This window comes from Lutra lutra, chromosome 18, assembly GCF_902655055.1.
Source record: "Lutra lutra chromosome 18, mLutLut1.2, whole genome shotgun sequence".
NCBI classification, from domain to species: Eukaryota; Metazoa; Chordata; class Mammalia; order Carnivora; family Mustelidae; genus Lutra; species Lutra lutra.
In genome coordinates this window covers 32,971,195-32,989,367 of record NC_062295.1, presented here as the reverse complement: position 1 = coordinate 32,989,367, position 18,173 = coordinate 32,971,195, and the positions used below count along the sequence as shown (strand labels likewise).

The 18,173-nt window shown below is 55.8% G+C and overlaps 1 protein-coding gene across 3 annotated transcripts; it reads right to left on the bottom strand.

The window, feature by feature from the left end:
• Positions 1-820: 820 nt before the first annotated feature.
• On the bottom strand, positions 821-18,156 carry TFR2 (transferrin receptor 2). Of its 3 annotated transcripts, XM_047713606.1 has the most exons (19): positions 16,643-18,156; positions 16,149-16,398; positions 15,861-16,047; positions 9,867-10,007; positions 9,630-9,741; positions 9,401-9,523; positions 8,990-9,106; positions 8,719-8,858; positions 8,276-8,439; positions 7,334-7,453; positions 6,818-6,900; positions 6,679-6,742; positions 6,515-6,582; positions 6,355-6,431; positions 6,191-6,275; positions 5,875-6,102; positions 5,447-5,587; positions 2,058-2,343; positions 821-1,148 (listed from the first exon to the last, which is right to left on the bottom strand). In XM_047713606.1, the coding sequence occupies exons 1-18, from the start codon at positions 16,679-16,681 to the stop codon at positions 2,059-2,061; spliced, it is 2,424 nt and encodes an 807-aa protein (XP_047569562.1). In that variant the 5' UTR covers positions 16,682-18,156; the 3' UTR covers positions 821-1,148; position 2,058. The 3 variants fall into 3 exon arrangements, with proteins under 3 accessions (XP_047569562.1, XP_047569561.1, XP_047569563.1); XM_047713605.1 differs by lacking the exon at positions 821-1,148 and having other exon boundaries at positions 1,564-2,343; XM_047713607.1 differs by lacking the exon at positions 821-1,148 and having other exon boundaries at positions 1,564-2,343; positions 16,149-16,371.
• Positions 18,157-18,173: the final 17 nt, after the last annotated feature.

Here is an 18,173-nt window from a genome sequence, read left to right as displayed (position 1 = left end):
GACCTTGAGCAAGTCACTGAACTTCTCTGAGCTTCTCTTTCTACCTCTAAAATGAGGGAATTGGGCAAGCAGATTTTTAAGGTCCCCTTTAGCCCCCCAAATAGGGTCCCGTTCCTAAACTAATGTACTTAAACTACAAAGAAACAAATCTTGCCTGACCCCGCCCACTGCACATATCCAGTCTCATAGTCTTGAGCCATCAGAGCCTCTTGCCAGGGCTGCCTAGATGCTTCTAATACCCAGAATCTTTTTCTGCTTTTTTTTTTTTTTAAGATTTTATTTATTTACTTGACAGACAGAGATCACAAGTAGGAGAGAGGCAGGCATTGCCTGACATTACCTCAACTTAACCAGGCAAGAAAACTAAGGCACAGGAAAAGGACAGGATCCTCAAAAGGTATGTGTCCAGCCCTCAGATGCATAGCAAGGGAGAAGGAAGGAAAGGGGGCAGCCGGTGACACTGGCAGGTTGTTGTTGACTGGGGACAAAAATCAGCAAGACTATGTTGTTAAGACAGACTCAATTCTGTTCTCTGCTTCAGCTGCCACGTCTCCTTTATCCACCTCTGCTCCTCTTGCATCCTTTTTTTTTTTTTAAAGATTTTATTTATTTATTTGACATACAGAGATCACAAGCAGGCAGAGAGGCAGGCAGAGAGAGGGAGGAGGAAGCACGCTCCCTGCTGAGCAGAGAACCTGATGTAGGGCTCGAACCCAGTACTCCAAGATCATGGCCCGAGCTGAAGGGAGACCCTTAACTGACTAAGCCACCCAGGCACTGTAGGGCTTGAACTACTGACCCTGAGATCAAGACCTGAGCTGAGGTCAAGAGCCTGACATCTGACCAAGCCACCCAGACGCCCGTGACAAATTTTCTTATAAGGACCCTGATTAGATTGGATTAGGCCCACCCTAATGGCCTCATTCAAACCTAAGTCCCTGTCTCCAAATACAGACTCTGAGGTACTAAGTAAGGGTCAGGCTTCAACTCTGGTGAGGGGGACACATTTCAGCGTGAAACAATCCCCATCTCAAGATCCTCAATTTAATCACATCCAAAAAGTCCTTTTTGTTGTGGAAGGTAACATTCACTCACAGGTTCCAGGGATTACGACGTGAACATCTTTTTCCAGACCACTATTCTGTGTGCTACAAGAAGCAAATGGACAAGGTAAAGGGCCGAGAAACCACTTTGGGAAATTTGTTCCGGACAGTATGTCAGGGAAGGAAACAGCTGAGGAGGGTCTGACCCTCTTCCAGGCTCCCAAGAACCCAGCCTGGATCAAGGGGCTCAAGGAGGTGGGCAGGGGGAAAGGCAGAGGCTCATGGTTGGAACCAGGGTAGGACCCGTCGTGCCATTCTAGGAGCAAAAGAGGACGGAGTAGCCCAAAGACCAGCCCCAGGATTTATGCAGCTGCCCTGGACGTGAGAGCCCAGCCTACAGCCTCCCAAGACGTGGAGAGAGCATTCCTACTTCTACCTTCTCTGGCCCTTCTGCCCAACCCTTCCCTGTCTCAAGTGAGGGACGACTGGGTGGAGTGAGAGTAAGGAAGAAGCATAAAGGTGTTTATAAAGAACAGATGCCACCATCTAGTTTATTCAGGACCAAACTCCAGCCCTTCCCACCACAGACCACCTGCTGGGGCTATAGGCTACAGTTCCAGCCATTCTCCCACCAAGAGGGCTGGCCCCCTCCCAGGGCCTAGGAAACCATCCAGAGGCGTCGCTAGGTGTGAGGGACCCCCTTTCCTGAAGGGGAAGGGGCTGTGCGATGAGCACCCGGATGCTCTCAGATTAGCTGACAGTATGGCCGGCCCATTGTGGAAGGCACAGCTCACCTGCTCCTACACTGCAGGGCCTGGGGGTGGGTGTCTGCGCTGGCATCTTGGCTGGGCCCCTTGCAGAGACCGGAAGGGCTGATGAGAAATCGGTTGGCAACGACAGGTGGTACTAGGCACCTCCATCACCCAGAAATCACTCTAACGGGAGAGCAAGAGCTCCGGGCATATGCCCCAGCTTCTCCCCACCCACCCCCCCCCGCACCCTCCCACCATGGACCTCAGAAGTTGTTATCGATGTTCCAGACGTCCCCGCTAAGTGCGTTGGCGGCTCCCTGCAGCGTCCAGGTGAGAAGGGCCAGCTGGCGTCGGAAGCGGCTCTCCTGGAAGCCCAGTCCGGGAGCCACCCTGGAGGCGGCGGCCCCTGGGTCTCCAGAGCCGCCCGAGCGCAACAACCGCACGTGGTCGAGCAGCGCGCCCAGCGTGTGGTCTCCGCGGCCCAGGAAAATGTGGCGGAACGGGGAGTCGGCCGGCGACACGTACTGGGACAGGAAGTAGAACTCCACCTGCGCCAAGAAGGGGATCAGGTCGGGGTGGGGGTTCCGCCGGCAGCGCGGGCCTGAACATCAACTCCCTACCCAGCTTGGGACCGAGTTCGCGGCTGGCGAACATTGCAGCCGCTTCAAGTCCCACCTCCCTGTGGCTACCCAATCGGGGGAGGCCATTCCTTGACGTCACCAGCAGCTGGGTAGGATGCGTCCTCGGGCTGTGTTTTGGGTTCTATCCCGTTCTAAGCCTTGGGCCTCCAAGCCCGCGTCCAAGTCTCCCCAGTCTTCCCTCTTCACCCATTCACTTACCCGGCTGAAGCCTCAAATTAGTCTATGGTCTACATTCCCCCTCACCACCACGAACGTCCGTCCAGAGTCAAAGTTCAAAGCGACTGGCCAGCCCTAATTAAGTGCTTGTCTGTCTGTCCTCCCTGCATAACTCAAGATGCTGTTCATCTTTCCAGAGACGGCCTCTCTCCTAGCCCGATTCGCCCACCTTCTTTCCACCCTCTCTGGTTCCTTCTGCTCCCACCCATGGCCAAGCCCAAGGTTCGACCTACACCCTCTGTTCTCCTTACCTACACGCCATTAGTTTTCCTCCCTGCAAATCACTTGGGGAGAGTCCTGGAGGGATCGGTTGGTTAAGCGACCACCTTGGGTCCAGGTCATGATTATGGAGTCCCAGGATGGAGTCCTGCATCAGGTTCTCTGCTCAGTGGAGAGTCTGCTTCTCTCTCTGACTGCCCCCCCCGACCCCCCATACTCTCTCTCTCTCATTCTCTCCTTCTCAAATAAATAAAACAAATCATTAAAAAAGAAAAAAAAATCACTTGGGAAACTTTTCAATAACCATGGGGTGGGTGCCTCCCCAGGAAAATTGTAATCTCCAAGCTCATTAGTGCCTATCTTTTCAAGTCCTCCATCTTTCACTCCAAGGGCTCAGCCATGCCCTTGTGCAGTCAGGACCTCGTGGGATAACTGCCAAGCCTACCTGACAAATGATCCACTGGAATCCTGCCCTCCACCCTTCTGGACCTCCCCAGTGGGTAAGGGGGCACCTTACACAGCCTCTCACACAGCCCTCAGTAAATGGCAGCTCTGCTATGGTTTTCCTCCTCTTCCCTCAACACGCTGTCTGTCCGTTTCCTTCCACATGTCTCACATCACTCCAGTTCCCTCACCCACAGGCGGCATCTTCTGCCACCTGCCACTCTCATCTAGACCTTGGTCTTTGCTAACTTCATTCCCTCTTCTCCATTTACACCCTGGCCAAATCCTTCCTAAAAGTCCACTCCGCCCACATCACCTCCCGGCTCAAACACCTTCCTAATTTGCTTGATGCCCGGACCCTAAAAATCCAAACTTCTCATCCTGGCATTCAAGGCTCCTCATAGGTGAACTCTATCCCACTGTTTGGTGCACCTCTGCCCCCTGCTTCTCCACAGGCTTCTGTTCTGGCTCTGCTGGCCCACACGCTGCTCCTAAGGACAGCCAGGCCTATGTCCCCACCACACCCTTACTCTGGGCCTCTCCACTCCGAAATGTCTATTCTTTGCACTGACCCAAGTTCTGTCCATTCTTCAAGGCCAACGTCACAGTCTAAAGCAGGGCTTGGCAAACCTTTTCTGCACATAGTAAATATTTTTGGTTTTGCAGACCATGTTGTTTCTGCTGCAAATGCTAAACTTGGCCACCACAGCCAGCACACAAGCAGCCACAGACAGTATGAAAATCAATGAGCATGGCTGTGTTTCCATAAAACTTTACTTGCAGAAACAGGCACCAGGCCAAGTTTGGCCCACGGGCTATCATTTACCAACCCCTGGTCTAGAGCCACAACCTTCCCTGGGTCTGGCCCAGCTCTGTGCTGCTGGTTCTGAAGCACTGATTCTTTTAGTCTCCAGCCCTGAGTCTGAATCATGCCCCTTACGCACAGATGGGGGGCATGTAGCTACTTAGGGGGTCGGGCGAGGGAAGGATCATTTTGTGTTCCTGGAGTCTGGGACAGCAGGGGCTAGAACAAGATCTGCAAATGAGAATGAACCAGGCCCAATCTCTTGTCTCACCTGCAGAATCACCGGTGTCTTAGTGGAGGGGACAAAGGAGTGGAGAGGTGGAGAGGTCAGGAAGTGGGGAGGAAGAGGAAAATGCAGAGAGAGGAGAATGAGGGGGGTCAGGAGAAAGGAGCAAGGACTAAATAGCGAGAGGGGTGAGTTTGTAAACAGAAAGAAGGAATGAGTGATGCGAAGGAAAACAGGCAAGGACTCAAGGAGGAAAAAAAAAAGGGGGGGGGCCAGACATGCTCCAAAACCATTGTCGGGCATACACTACGGGTCCGCTGTCTACTCTACACTCACAGAGGATGCTCCAGTTTTTAATTTTGCCCTGTAGACTTTCCCTCATGCCCACAGCCCCTACTTATCCCATTTTCCAAAATCAGTGGGTGGCCAGACTGAGTTCTTGGGATAAAGAAATGGAAGGAAGCAGGGGGGATGGAACAGGAGATGTTGTGTGGGTTGCAAAGTATTCAAAACTAAGCAGGAGGAGTGGGCCAAGGACTAAGGTCTTGTATAACTTTACCTGACACCACCCCCAGGTAGCTTCTCTGGGTTTCACCCACCTTATTACCAGAAGGAATAGAGCTCTCCTTGCTCTGAATTTCTTAAGCATTTGCCCCTCCTGGGCCAGAAGCTTGTGCCTCTTGTACTGTGGACAATTGTGTACATGCTTTTTCCCTCCAGAGGGGTGAGGAGGCAGTGGAGGGCCCTGTGTGTGTGTGTGTGTGTGTGTGTGTGTGTGTGTGTGTGTGTATGGTGGGGGTGTATCCCAGTTCTGCCACGTGGTCTGCCAACCATTGGCCAGGCAGCCGGTCCTCCCTGTTTTATCACTTTTTGGCTGGTCTGTGAGCGCGGAGTCCAGGACTGGGAGCCAGAGGATAGGGACGGAGTAAAAGCGGAGACAGCTGACCAGAGCGCACAATGCGCTGGGCTGACCCTGCGGGGAGGGGAGGGGGGGAGGGAAGGGAGGTAGGGGAGGTAGGGAGCACGATGGCAGCGGCGGCGGCGGCGGCGGCAGCGGGGGGGGGGGGGGGGGGGGTGGGGGGCGGGGGGCGGGGCCTCACCCGCATGATCCGCACGTTGTACATGCGCATCAGCCTCTCATCGCTCTCCTCCGAGCTGTAGATCTCCTTTCGAAGCTTCTCTGCCGCGCGGATGTAGTCCCCCCGCGCTGAGTACACCCACTGGAGGGTCAGCCCGCGGGCCTGTGGGTGGAGATGCAGACTGGGGCCAGACGCGGGGGCCAGGACCCCGGCCTAGGCTGGGACCCCAGGGCTGGCAGGAGGAGGGGCTGTAGGGGAACCGGATGCTGGGAGAGGGAAGAAGACCTGGGTGGTTGGGAGGGTACCAGCTGGGTCCTAGGGCAGGAGTCAAGGGGCCGGGCTGCCAGAAGGGACCAGACCCTAAGGACTGTGAGGAGCGGGGGCAACGCTTTAAGGGCATATAGCGCCCCCCACCCCCAGAAGCCAGGAGCAGGGTTGGTATCTTGGACCTTCAGGTCCCTGGAGAACTCGTTGAGGCTGCCGATGTGCCTGAGGACCACGTCCCCGTAGCGGCCGAAGTCCAGAGGCAGCAGGTGATCGTGGCTGAGCCGGATGAGGAGCTGCCCCGCGAGCTGGGCCACAGCCTGGGCCACAGCGGGCAGGCGGCCTCTCAGCATCGTGTGTAGGTTCTCGTACGTATCATCCTTCGTGTGCAGGAACGGGTACGCCTCGCCATCCTGCGGGGACAGGGCACGGGCTGGCGCAGGGGCATGGGACACCGAGGCTGGGGGGCTGCTGCTCCGGGGAAGGGCCAGGAAGTCTCACCTCCATGAAGGAGAACTCGACGGCAGGGACCCCCGCAAAGGCCGTGAAGGAATAGGCACTGCTGTCCATGGGCAGCGGCCGGATCCTGGGAGTGGGCAGGTTGGAGGGCTTGTGGCTTCGGCTCCCCCCACAGCTATCCTCCCGCCCTCCTGGCCCCAACTTACACTTCGGCGTCCCAGCTGTGACTGTTAAGGGTCACCTGCTCAAAGAGGGTCTGCCCACTGCGGTTAGGGGAGTCCACCTGGGGGGCAGGACACAGGGCACGGGTCAGGTGCTGGCTGCCACCAGCTTCCCTTCGTCCGCGGCTCCCGGCCAGGCTCTTGCCTGCTTCAGGATGTTCTCTATGAGGCTGATCAGAAGGGGGCTGGTCTTGGCATGGAACTTGTCATCGCCTGCAGAGAGGGACAAGGGATGCCAGGCTCTAGGCTGGGCCCCGTGGCCAGCATGCACCAGAGCGGGCCCAGCGGGTGCCCCCCGTCCCCACTCACCCAGCACTGCATTGTCCAAGCTCACGTAGACCACGGCTTTGAGGTGCAGCACGCTGAGGTAGCCCTGTGGGTGAGGGACGTGGAGTTTAACACCCCCTCCTCCCCACTGCCTGACCCCCTGCCCTAGACCCCACATTACCTCCAGCCACTCCGTGGAGCCCACACTCCCAAAGTCCCCTCCGTCCCAGCTGATGAACAGCAGACTCCTGCGGGGCTGGAAGCCTGGAAGCAGAGCGGGTCACGCTGAAGGCTCAGCAGAGACCCACTTTTGTCTTCTTCTGTCCTTCAGCACAGGGACGGAGCTAGCTTTCCTCCAGAGTCTCTGCCTAATGCTTCACTCAGACCAAGGACCATTACTACAGCTGCCCCTTGAACGTGGCTTTGAACCACTTGGGTCCACTTACATGCAGATTTTCAGCTGAGCGGAGTCAGCGCCCCTGACCCTGGTGTTGCTCAAGGGCCAACTCTATTCTCCTGTTCGCAGGAGGAAACAGGAGAGAAGCGACTCGCCCAGGGCCGTGCAGCTGGGACGTGAGGAAGCCAGGTTTGGAGCCCAGGTCTGCCTGGCCGCCCTCTAGCCTGTGCCCGCCTGCCTCTCTGCCCTGTGCTGGCTCGGGCCACAGCCCCAGCTGCCCGGCCCAGGCCCTGACCTTACCATTGCTCACCATGGAGGAAAAGGTCCGAACCAGCTCCAGCAGGATGGCCGTCCCCACAGCGGACTTGGCCGCACCTGGGCCCCAAGCATCCCTCTGGGCCCCGATGACAACATAGTGATCTGTAGGAGAGGAGACTTGGGGTCCACGTCCTTACACTGGGAGAACCCAGAGACTACCTGGGAGGGTGTGTGCTCATGGGGCCTCCCCACCATTTCTCAGCCCCACCCCCCACCACTCTCCACCTCCCAGCCCCTCACATCTCTGCAGCCCCAGCCCTGCGATCCTTGCTGTCCCCAAGGAGAGTGGCCCTCTTCCCTTCGGCCCTGCCCGGATGGCCTGCTCCCTCAGCAGGTGCTTGGCCTCATGCTGGACTCCCATCACCTCCCTGGCCGGCCATGTCGTGCACAAGTCCTGACAGGTTTTCCTCCTTCACACCTCTCTCTAATCCACCCTTGCCCCTGCTCCCGAATTCTCCTCTGAGCCGCCAAATGCTCCCACCCCCAACCCTGTGTCTCTCCATCAGTGCTTGTAGGTACCACCCTCTTTGGCTTAAAAACCCACTTTGATTGCCCATTGCTCTCCACATCTAGTTAGGTTTGAAAGGTTCATCTATCTCATAGGAAGTCCCGTTCATGCTGTAAGATCACCCAACTCATGCTTGCTCCCCTCCCGTGCTAGAGAACTCACTACTGTACCAAGCTGCCCATCCTGTTTCTGGACAGATTTGACCATGAGATCTACTCTTTGCTACCCCTCTCAGTCCCACATCAGCCTCAACTCGCCAGCCTCCCTCCCTGCTCAGCCCTGCCACCCCCTCCACTGAGCACCACTCTTGCTCACGCCCCCGGGGGCCACCTGCCCCATCCCCATCTCTAGCCAGGGTTCATGAGTGGCAGCTCCCCAACTGCTGGCTGTGGGTGATGCTGGGCAAGCTAGCACACCTGGCTCGGAGCGGCCCTCGATGCAGCCAAAGATGTTGCTGATGGGGGTAGAGACCCTGTGGTTGTTGACCCCGAGATGCAAGCCTGGCCCAGGGCCCAGGCGATAAGGGGAGACTGGGAGGTGCCCCTGCCATTCCTGGGGGGCCACAGGGCCTTGGAGCTTCCTGGAGAGAGGTGGGGCAGAAAGGGTCAGAAGTGGCACAGAAGCCCAGGCTGTAGGAGAGCCCAGAGCTCCCTCTTTGCGCTTTCCCTCCCACCTTCCGGCTCCAGCTCGACTTCTGCATTCGGCCTGCTGCCGTGCACAGTTGTGCAGGTTGTGTCCTGCTCAAACTGAGGCTGGGCCCACCCAGAAGATCGACCTTTTCCTACTTCACCCAAAAGCACTTTACAGGCTAGCTACGTCTCCCTTCCTCCTCCCCTCCCGGCCCCCACAGGCCCCTCACCTCAGCAGGAGGGACGCAATGTCCGCACTGATGGGCTGGGCGGGAATGTTAGGGAGGCCGGAGGACTGGACTGGAGGGAACTGCGTTTGATTAAAGGAAGGGAAGCCAGGCGTGTAGGGGTCCCCAGTTCCCAGGTGCACCTGCGAGGAAAGGGGTGTCCACACCAAAGCTGTGAGCTGGGCTCCCAGGGGTAGCCTACCAGCCTCATCCCAGACAAGGAGGTCCAGTTCTGGGGACCCCAAGAATCCACTGCTGGCTGCCCCAGACTCACATGTCCATACACAGCCCTGTGGCTGGACAGCCTGAGCTTGTGTGGGTCCTGGGAGAAGTCTGCTGGATCGGGGTATATGAGTACTCCTCCGGCCCCAAAGTCCTGGGCACTGGCCACCTGGGGAAGGGGAGTGGCTAACGGACTCCTTCTCCCAGAGAGCACCCAGTTGTAAGGGCAGAAGAAGCAAGGAAAACGGCAGTAGCACGGTCTCCGCTCTGCTCTCATGGGACCACAGAGAGCCTGTGTCTGTTCCCCATCCCAACATTTCCTGCCAACATTTTCTTATGACCCACTTGGTTCTCCCTTTTCTCTCTCCGACAGCCTCCTAGACGCTTCCCATCCGCCGCTATCCTGTTCCCCAGCCCCGCATCCTCCCGGTTCCACGCCACTCCCCCATTCAGGGACGCTCACCTTCTGGGCGAAGCTGATCTCTCCCAAGCGCACCAGCAGGAGGCGCCCCGCCGTCTCCACGCCCCGAGTCCGCAGGTCCTGCAGGTCCTCCGGCCGCCCGTAGTGGGCGTACACCAGCTCTCCCTGGGGATGGGGAGGACGGTGAGGCGTGCTCTCCCGGTCCCTCCTCCGCCACCCGAGAAAGGGTGCGCGCTGTTCCCGATTTGGGGGCGGGACAGGGGGCGCTCACCGTGGCGTTGCCCGTGGCGCTGAAGGGACAGTAGACGTCGTGGTCCTCCAGCGGCAGGGGCTCCCCGAGCTTGTCATCCGCATCGACCCAGTGTAGGGTATTGGGATGAGCACTGAAGAGCAGAGGTGGTGAGCGTCTCCGTGGCCCCCCGCGCGTCCCCCGCGCGCCCCCCGCGCGCCCCCCGCGCGCCCCCCGCGCGCCCCCCGCGCGCCCCCCGCGCGCCCCCCGCGCACTCACGGGTCGGGAAACTGCAGCCCCACGTAATGCGTGTCCATCCACACGTGGTCCAGCTTTTGGCTCGAGAGCGCCCCCCGGATGTCCTGAGCCAGAGCGGCCATCCCGGCCGAGCCAGCCATCCTTTTCCGAAGGCTGGTTTGCCTGAGCGGGAAGAGGTGGGATTGGGGCGCGGAAGGGGAGAGGGACTTCTGGACGCATGGAGGAGAGGGCGGGAGGAGGGAATGATGCCAGAGACGTGGGGTCGCCCTGGGCTCTGGGCGGCGAGGGGCTCCTAAGTCTCTCCCTGACCCGGGCCATCACCATCCATCTAATCACCACCTGGGCTATCTCTAAGGTCACCTCCTTCTGCTTAAAGCCTTAGCATCCGATACCGTACTATCCTGCGCACCATCCCTTAGGTTTCTCCTTGCCCAGGCAAACTCACCAGTCTATCTACTGCCCCCCGACACACGTGCACACACGCATACACACACATGCACACTGGCCACCCATGAAAACGCTTTTCTTCTAAAGGACTAAGTGGGCAGGGGCAGCCGTCTGTCGCCCCCCCCCATCCTCCAGCTGCACCGAACAGAGACATCTGATACTATGGTTCCTGATAGGATAGCGGGTCCCTTGTCTTCTTCCATTGTCACCACCTAAGTGAGCCTGTTTGTCCCCCTGTTCTTCCATCTCACTCCCGCCACAGGCTGCCCCCCCATGGCCTCCCTGCCATCGGACTTGACCTGTGCCCGCTCCAAGGCAGACTCCTCCCTCCTCAGCATCCTCATCGGATACCCCTCTACCTGTTGCTTTGGCAGAAACCCAAGCTGTCCCTTGAGAGGCTAGGTCTCCCATGGGGCTCTTGAGCTCAGGAGAGAACTCAGGTTCTTATACGACCCGGGCTTGGAGCAGAAGCAAGCTCCCCGCTCCACTGTTGGAATTTCTGACCATTTCTCCTCCGGTAAACCTCCTTTGAAGCCTTTGCCATCCAGCTCTCCCCTCTTCTGCCCTTCTTCCAGCCAATCCGTCCCTTGTCTGCTTTCATCAAGGACCTTGGCATCTGGCTTAGCATTTTCTTCTCCACACATGGTCCCCTCACTCCATGTTGCCACTTTGAAATCCATGTGCAGGATGTGCCTTAGTCCCAGCCTCCAGCCCTCAGCTCTCAAGAGGACCCCTACACCCCAGGACTTGTGGTCACTGGGGCTTTCTCACTACCATTCCTGCTGCCTCCTCCCATCCCAATCCAGGAGCTCAAGCATTTGTTTGAAACTGCATCTGTCAAGGGTATCTGGGTGGCTCAGTCAGTTAAGTGTCTGCCTTTGGCTCCCGTCATGATCCCAGGGTTCTGGGGTTCTGGGATTGAGCCCCTCCTCAGGCTCCCTGCTCAGTAGGAAGTCTGCTTCTCCCTCTCCCTCTGCCCCTCCCTCTGTTCATGCTCTCCCTCTTCTCTCTTTCTCAAATAAATAAAATCTTAAAAATGAAAGAAAGAAAGAAAGAAAGAAAGAGCGAGCTAGCATATGTTAGTGTGTTTGTAAAATACGTGATGCACAGTGTGGATTCCTGTGCCTAACAATAAATTCGATGTGCACGCTGCAATATGGATAGACCTTGAAAACACTGTGTTAAGTTAAAAAAAAAAGTTTATCAAAATTAAAAACACACACCAGAGATAGCTACATCCAAGCAGTGCCTCTTGGAATGATTTTTTTAAAAAAGATTTTATTTATTTATTTATTTGACAGATAGCGATCACAGAGAGGCAGGCAGAGAGAGGGGGGGAAGCAGGCTCCCTGCTGAGCAGAGAGCCCGATGGGCTCAAACCCAGGACCCTGAGATCATGACCTGAGCCAAAGGCAGAGGCTTTAACCCACTGAGCCACCCAGGCGCCCCTGATTTTTTTTTTTAACTTTCCTCTTTGTATTTTTCCATATGGGTTAATTTTTAAAATAATGAACATACAGGATTTTAGGCAAACATTTATGTTTTGAAAAATCTACACATGCCCATAAAACATTACATGTATGGCAAGGCCATGTGTGAATTTAAAGACACACAGCAAACATCAGATGAGGTGCTTCTAGGGGAACCTGGGTGACTTAGTGGGTTAAGCCTCTGCCTTTGGCTCACGTCATGATCTCAAGGTCCTGGGATCGAGCCCTGCATCGGGCTCTCTGCTCAGCAGGGAGACTGCTTCCTCCTCTCTCTGCCTGCCTTTCTGCCTACTTGTGATCTCTGTCTGTCAAATAGATAAATAAAATCTTAAAAAAATAATAAAATAAAATCTTTAAAAAGACCAAACCAAACCAAACCAAAAAAAAAAAGTCCTTCACAGACACTGAACCACCGTGTCAGGAGTATCATAAACTGTTCTTGGCACTCACCTTAAAAAAAGAAAAAAACCCTCCCCCTCCCATCTGACCATGATATTCTATTGTTTTAAAGTCTTCATTTCTGGGGCACCTGGGTGGCTCAGTGGGTTAAGCCACTGCCTTCGGCTCAGGTCATGATCTCAGGGTCCTGGGATCGAGCCCCGCATCAGGCTCTCTGCTCAGCGGGGAGCCTGCTTCCTCCTCTCTCTCCGCCTGCCTCTCTGCCTGCTTGTGATCTGTCAAATAAAAAAAAAAAAAAGTCTTCATTTCTGGGGCACCGGGGTGGCTCAGTCCGTTAAGCGTCTGCCTCCGGCTTGGGTCATAATCCCAGGGTCCTAGGATCAAGCCCAGGGTTGGGCTCCCTGCTCAGTGGGGAGCCTGCTTCTTCCTATCCCTCTGCCCCTCCCCACTGCTCCTGCTCTCTCTCTCTCTTGCTCTCTCACTCTCAGATAAATAAAATCTTTTTTTAAAAAAAGTCTTCATTTCTCTCTTTTCTCTTAGAATAAAATCCAAAGCAGTTTGTGTAGCCATTAAGGCTTTTTATGGCCTGAGCTATATCCACCCTGACACCGCAGCTCCCAAGGCCACAGGTCAAAAATCCAAGGTCCATGATGGGGCCTTCAAGACTTTTCTGGGTTTGTCCCACCACTTGTCTGGATACTGGACCCCTCTGCTCTCCTTCAGACAACCACATGGACCTTCCTTCACTTCCTCCAAGAAGCCATTTCCCACCCCAGCCCCTTTGCACCTACTCTTCTCTGACCTGAAATGCTTTTCTACCTTCTCTTTGCCCGTGAACAACTCACCCCTCAGGCTTCAGCTCATCACCTCCTCCAGAAAGCCTTCCCTGGCCCCCAATCTAAGTCGGGGCCCCCTGGTTATAGTCATTCCCCACATCCTTTACTTTTCCTTCAAAACAGTGACCGTGGTAATAAATACATTGTCATGAAAGTGATTATTTGTTCAGTACTGATTTTCCCCCACAGGCTGTAAGCTTCATAAGGACATGGCCCAGACTTTTGTTCTCTCCTCCTCTAACCGCACCTACTTAGCCGAGCACCTGCCACATAGTACGGGCTCAAAGACATTTGGTGGATAAATGAATGAATGACCTCATCAGTGTCACTGAGTCTAGCCGCTCACTTCCCTTGACACACCCACATCGGGCTTGTGGTTACTCAGAATTCCACCTCCGGAATCTTTACCCACTGGGGATTTACTGAGCACCAACTTAAATGCCAGGCCGTGTGCTAGGTGCTGGACACATGCAGATAAATAGAACACGGGAGATCCGATAAATCTTAAAAGTTCCAATATCCCGGGGCACCTGGGTGGCTCAGTGGTTAAGCCTCTGCCTTCAGCTCGGGTCATGATCTCAGGGTCCTGGGATCGAGTCCCAGATCGGGCTCTCTGCTCTGCAGGGAGCCTGCTTCCTCCTCTCTCTCTCTCTGCTTGCCTGTCTGCCCACTTGTGATCTCTCTCTGTCAGATAAATAAAATCTTTAAAAAAAAAAAAAAAGTTCCAATATCCCACTCTCTGACTAGATCTTTCCAGGTTCCGGCTTGTATCTTGACCCTCCGCTATGTCTGCTTTTCAACCCCACCGAGTGCTCCAGACTATCCCGTTCCTTCCTTCTCCATCCACCCTGGAATGGTGGATCACTTCACTGCTCGCCCCCCTCACCATCCCCCTCTTGCCTCCCTGCCCTCTGATGGCATCCCTGGTGCCACACCTGCCTGTGGGACCTGACAAACCATCTGCCTGCTCAGCCTGCACCCAGAAGACCGACTCTTGCTCAAGAAAATGAGGGGGCCCCGCATGTTGTTGATGGCACAGACGCAAGGTCTTTGAGCAAGGTGGGTCCAGTGTATCCAAAGAGTAGTAATACACCTCGATCAAGTTTCACACTGATCCCATGAAGACGAGAAAAATCTATCAATACCAATTACGACAGAAACGTACACTAAAAACATACAGACATAAATTGAAGCAAAAAAAAATCAGATGATCATTTCAGTACATTCTGGAAAAAATATTTGAAAAAAAAAAAAAAATCCAGGGACACCTGGGTAGCTCAGTGGGTTAAAGCCTCTGCCTTCGGCTTGGGTCATGATCCCAGGACCCTGGGATCGACCCCATGTTGGGCTCTCAGCTCAGCAGGGAGCCTGCTTCCCTTCCTCTCTCTCTGCCTGCCCCTCTGCCTACTTGTGATCTCTGCCTGTCAAATAAATAAATAATATCTTAAAAAAAAATATCCGAACCTGTCCTTCCTTTCCTGATCGTGAAGAAGAAAGAGGAGGAGGAGGACGGAGAGGAGGAAGAAGATAAAGGAGAAGAAAGCTAGGAGTAGAAGGAAACTTCTTTGATTCGTTTTTTAAAAAGCCGGGACGCCTGGGTGGCTCAGTTGGTTAAGCGGCTGCCTTCGGCTCAGGTCATGATCCCAGGGTCCTGGGATCAAGTCCTACATCGGGCTCCTTGCTCGACAGGGAGCCTGCTTCTCCCTCTGCCTCTGCCTGCCTCTCTGTCTGCCTGTGCTCGCTCGCTCTCTCTCCCTCTGTCCCTGACAAATAAATAAATAAAATCTTTAAAAAAAAAAAAAAAAAAGCCTCTGCCTCCAGCTCAGGTCATGATCTCAGGGTCCTGGGATGGAGCCCCGCATGGCATCGGGCTCTCTGCTCAGCAGGGAGCCTGCTTTCCACCCCCCCACCCCCACCCCCCCGCCTGCCTCTCTGACTCTCTGACTACTTGTGATCTCTGTCAAATAAATAAATAAAATCTTTAAAAAAATTTAAAAAAAAATTTCTATGCAAGTCAGGAGACAGGCCTATCTCCTGTCATCATTACCTAAATTCATGTCCTCTCTAATATGATAAAGCAATGAAAAAGAAAGGGCATAACCACTGAGAAAGAAACTATGTATCTCTCACTGTCTATAGCTTATGTGAGCTTCTATTTAGAAACCCCAGGAGAATCCATTGAAATACTATTCCTGACCCAAGACAGTGCTCCTGGTGGCCCTACCTCTTCTCTGGACCTGGCTGGGCAGCTCCTTCCCAATGGGGAAAGTGACCTCAGCAAAACAAGAGAAACCCCGTGTGGTCTGCGTCTGGCTGGCATCTCTCTCCCGTAATGTAGATGGAAGGGGATGGTTTGTGCTCTCGGAATGCATTTGCTTTCTCATTTTTTTTGTTTCTTGTTTTTTTTTTTTTTTTTTCTGATTCCTTTAAATATCCCTCCTCAGCTCCCCGCCCCCTTCTTCTGCCCCCGGCCCCTAGAGCTCCCCACAGTCCCAAGTCAAAATCCATGCTCCGTGATGTGGCATTCAGGACTTTTCTGGATCTGTCCTGCCTCCTATCTGGATACTGGCCCCCTCTGTTCTCACTCATTCGCTCCTGAATCTCCCAAGCGTGCTGTTCAGACCCCGAGCCCTTTGCCCTCTTATCTCCAGAACACTCTCCCTCCCCTGGGCTCCAAACATACATCCTTCCCAGGACCACTGAACAGGGAGGCCAGGGAGGCGAGCGGAAGGACTCAGAAGGGACCCCACATCAGGGTCCTAGGAGGAGAGGAAAGGAAGCGGAGTCCAACCAAGTGAATGAGGGTTTTCAAGGCCAGGGGAAGGGGACAGGCTGATCCCTACCTGATGGTGTCCTCCAGGCGCCCCTCCCCCAGGAACCGCAGGAACATGGCCTGGAGGTCGCTCCAGTACAATGTGCCCTGGTGGGAGTCTGGGCCCGGCTCATAGTTTACGTCCTCGCTGACCACCAACACGTCATCCCCACATGCCTGGCAGGACCCGCGGAAGGCCACGTAGCCCAGAAGGAAAGCTGGGGGATGGCAAGATGGAGACTCCCCTTGCGCCCCACTCCGGACTCCATAAATCCCCCCAACCCAGGCCCTTCCCTGGTGGGGGCAGGAAGATTCTCACCCCCAGTGAAGATCAGTAGGGCTGTCAGGACCAGGTAGGGGGCAGCCTTTCGTCCTGTTGCTGCCCAGAGTCCAAGGTTTTGCCTCCCTGCTCTAGAGCCCAGGTCAGGGCCCCTCAGCTCCATGGGGCAGAAGTGGGCTGCTGGCTCAGCCCCCTCCTCCCCGTCTTCCTCTTCCTCCTCCAGGCGCCACTGCTGGGTGCCCTCCACACGCTTGTAGATGGTCTGAGAGGGTCGTGGGGACAACCTTTGCTGCAGGGGGTGGGGGCACGGTGGGCATGAGAATGGGGAAAGAGGCACGGGGGGTAGGATCTGGCCATAACAGTCAGTGACTCTGGAGTGCCAAAGGAGCACAAGGCAGGGGAAAGGGTCCCCAGAGGCAAGCTGGAGGGGAGAGATGGAGGTGGGAAGGGGAGGGACCAGCCTTGGGGTTTGGAAGGGGGTGGAAGGACCTGGAGAGAAGGCCTAAAGTGTCCCCCAACCCATTTGGTCTTACCGTTCTCTGAAGTAGACCCCAAAGTCGCTCCATGCTCATGCCCCCTCCTGAGCCCTGCGGGCCGTTCCCCCCACAGTGATAAACCGTTTGTGGGAGCCTCAAGAGGGCCCCTTATCAGCCCTGGCAGGCAGCCTGAGCCCAAGCCGTTCTTCTCCCCCTGAAGGGGTGGGGGCACTGTCCTGGCCTCAGTCCAGCCTTCCAGATATGAACCCCCAGCCCAGGCTAGAGGACAAGGGGCTGTGCCGTCCCCTGCCAATCCCTCCACAGTCCCACTCCTGCCCCTTCCCTGCAAAACAATCAATTTTTTTGACCTTGGGGCAGACTTTGGCCTCCTAGTTCCGGTCAGGGGTGGGGGAGGGGGACTGATGGCTGGGGAGGGCAAAAAGATAAGGATGCTGTCTCCTGCTTCCACCCCTCCCACTGTCCTTGGGAACCCCTTCCTAAGCTCCCCACCATGAAAACCTCGCTCCCCCTCAAGTCATCCGGCTTGCAGGCCCACAAAGCAAGTGCACAGAGTGCACAGCCGGGCCTTGTAACACATTAGTTCCCGGCTCCAACAACTGCCCCCAAGCAATTCTAAACTGAATTTGTCACAATGGTGTGACCTGGGGGTTGGTCTGGCTCTGCAGATGACTGTCTTATTGGAATCAGGCTGAGAAGTGTGTCTCAAGCTATTAACTTCTGGGCAGGGAGGGGCATGGGTGGGAGCATAAGGTCAAGAGGGACCAGTGAGTGCTCGGGGTTCTTCAGGATCTGCGGGTCGAGGTCCACGAGGCATTGGTGGAAAGAGTCCTGGTCAAGGCCTGAGCACAGCTGGATGACCTTCAACAACTCATGGCCTTCTCTGGGCACCTATGTCTCTATGGTGACAGGAGGACTTGATTTCTACCTCTTTTGGGTCTGGGCACCCCAGGAACACATCACAGGCACAAACTTCTAAGTTTTACCCAGAATTTCACACAGGGGTGCTGGTCCCCAAGCCCTAGCGAGGACCCCCAGAAAAGTGCTCTGGAATAGAAGGGCTCAGGGGCCCCGTGTCAGGGTCTCCCTTAGGAAACCTCAGCTCCTACACAAATTGGGAGAGAAACTCAGAGCTGCTGGGGCGCACTAGTGCCCCAGATCCCGCCCCATTCTTGCCACCAAGACCCGAAGGAAGACGCAGCGCAGCCGGGCTCACCTGAGCGCAGGTAGGCTGAGGCTTAGGCACCGCCTCCTCACCTGAGGCCCCGCCCACCGCAGCCCCAGCCTCAGGCCCCGCCCAAGCCCAGCCCGGGGACTGCCCCCCCCCCCGGCTCCGCCCACCCCTGCCTCAGGGTCGGGTCTCCAGCACCGGTTGCCGCCCCAACTCCGCTCCTAGCTGGGGGCCCATTCTCGCGGGCTTCTGCCGCATCCTCGCTGCGTGATCCTCCCTGGGTCGCGGTCCCTTTGAAACTGGAGGCTTCCAGCTCCTGTGGCTCCCGGGGCTCTGCCCCGGCCGGCAGACTTTGCCCCGGCGTCCACCGCGGGATCACCAAGGGACGTAGGTGTAGCC

What these genes read in the sequence shown, in the direction of transcription:
- TFR2 (XM_047713606.1), bottom strand. Translation starts at nt 16,681, where the DNA reads ATGAGCATGGAGCGACTTTGGGGTCTACTTCAGAGAACG. An exon ending in CGCCTGGAGGACACCATCAG is followed by an intron (nt 10,008 to 15,860) that starts GTAGGGATCAGC and finishes CTTCCCGCTCAG; the next exon opens with GCAAACCAGCCTTCGGAAAA. An exon ending in ATTGCGTCCCTCCTGCTGAG is followed by an intron (nt 8,440 to 8,718) that starts GTGAGGGGCCTG and finishes ACCTCTCTCCAG; the next exon opens with GAAGCTCCAAGGCCCTGTGG.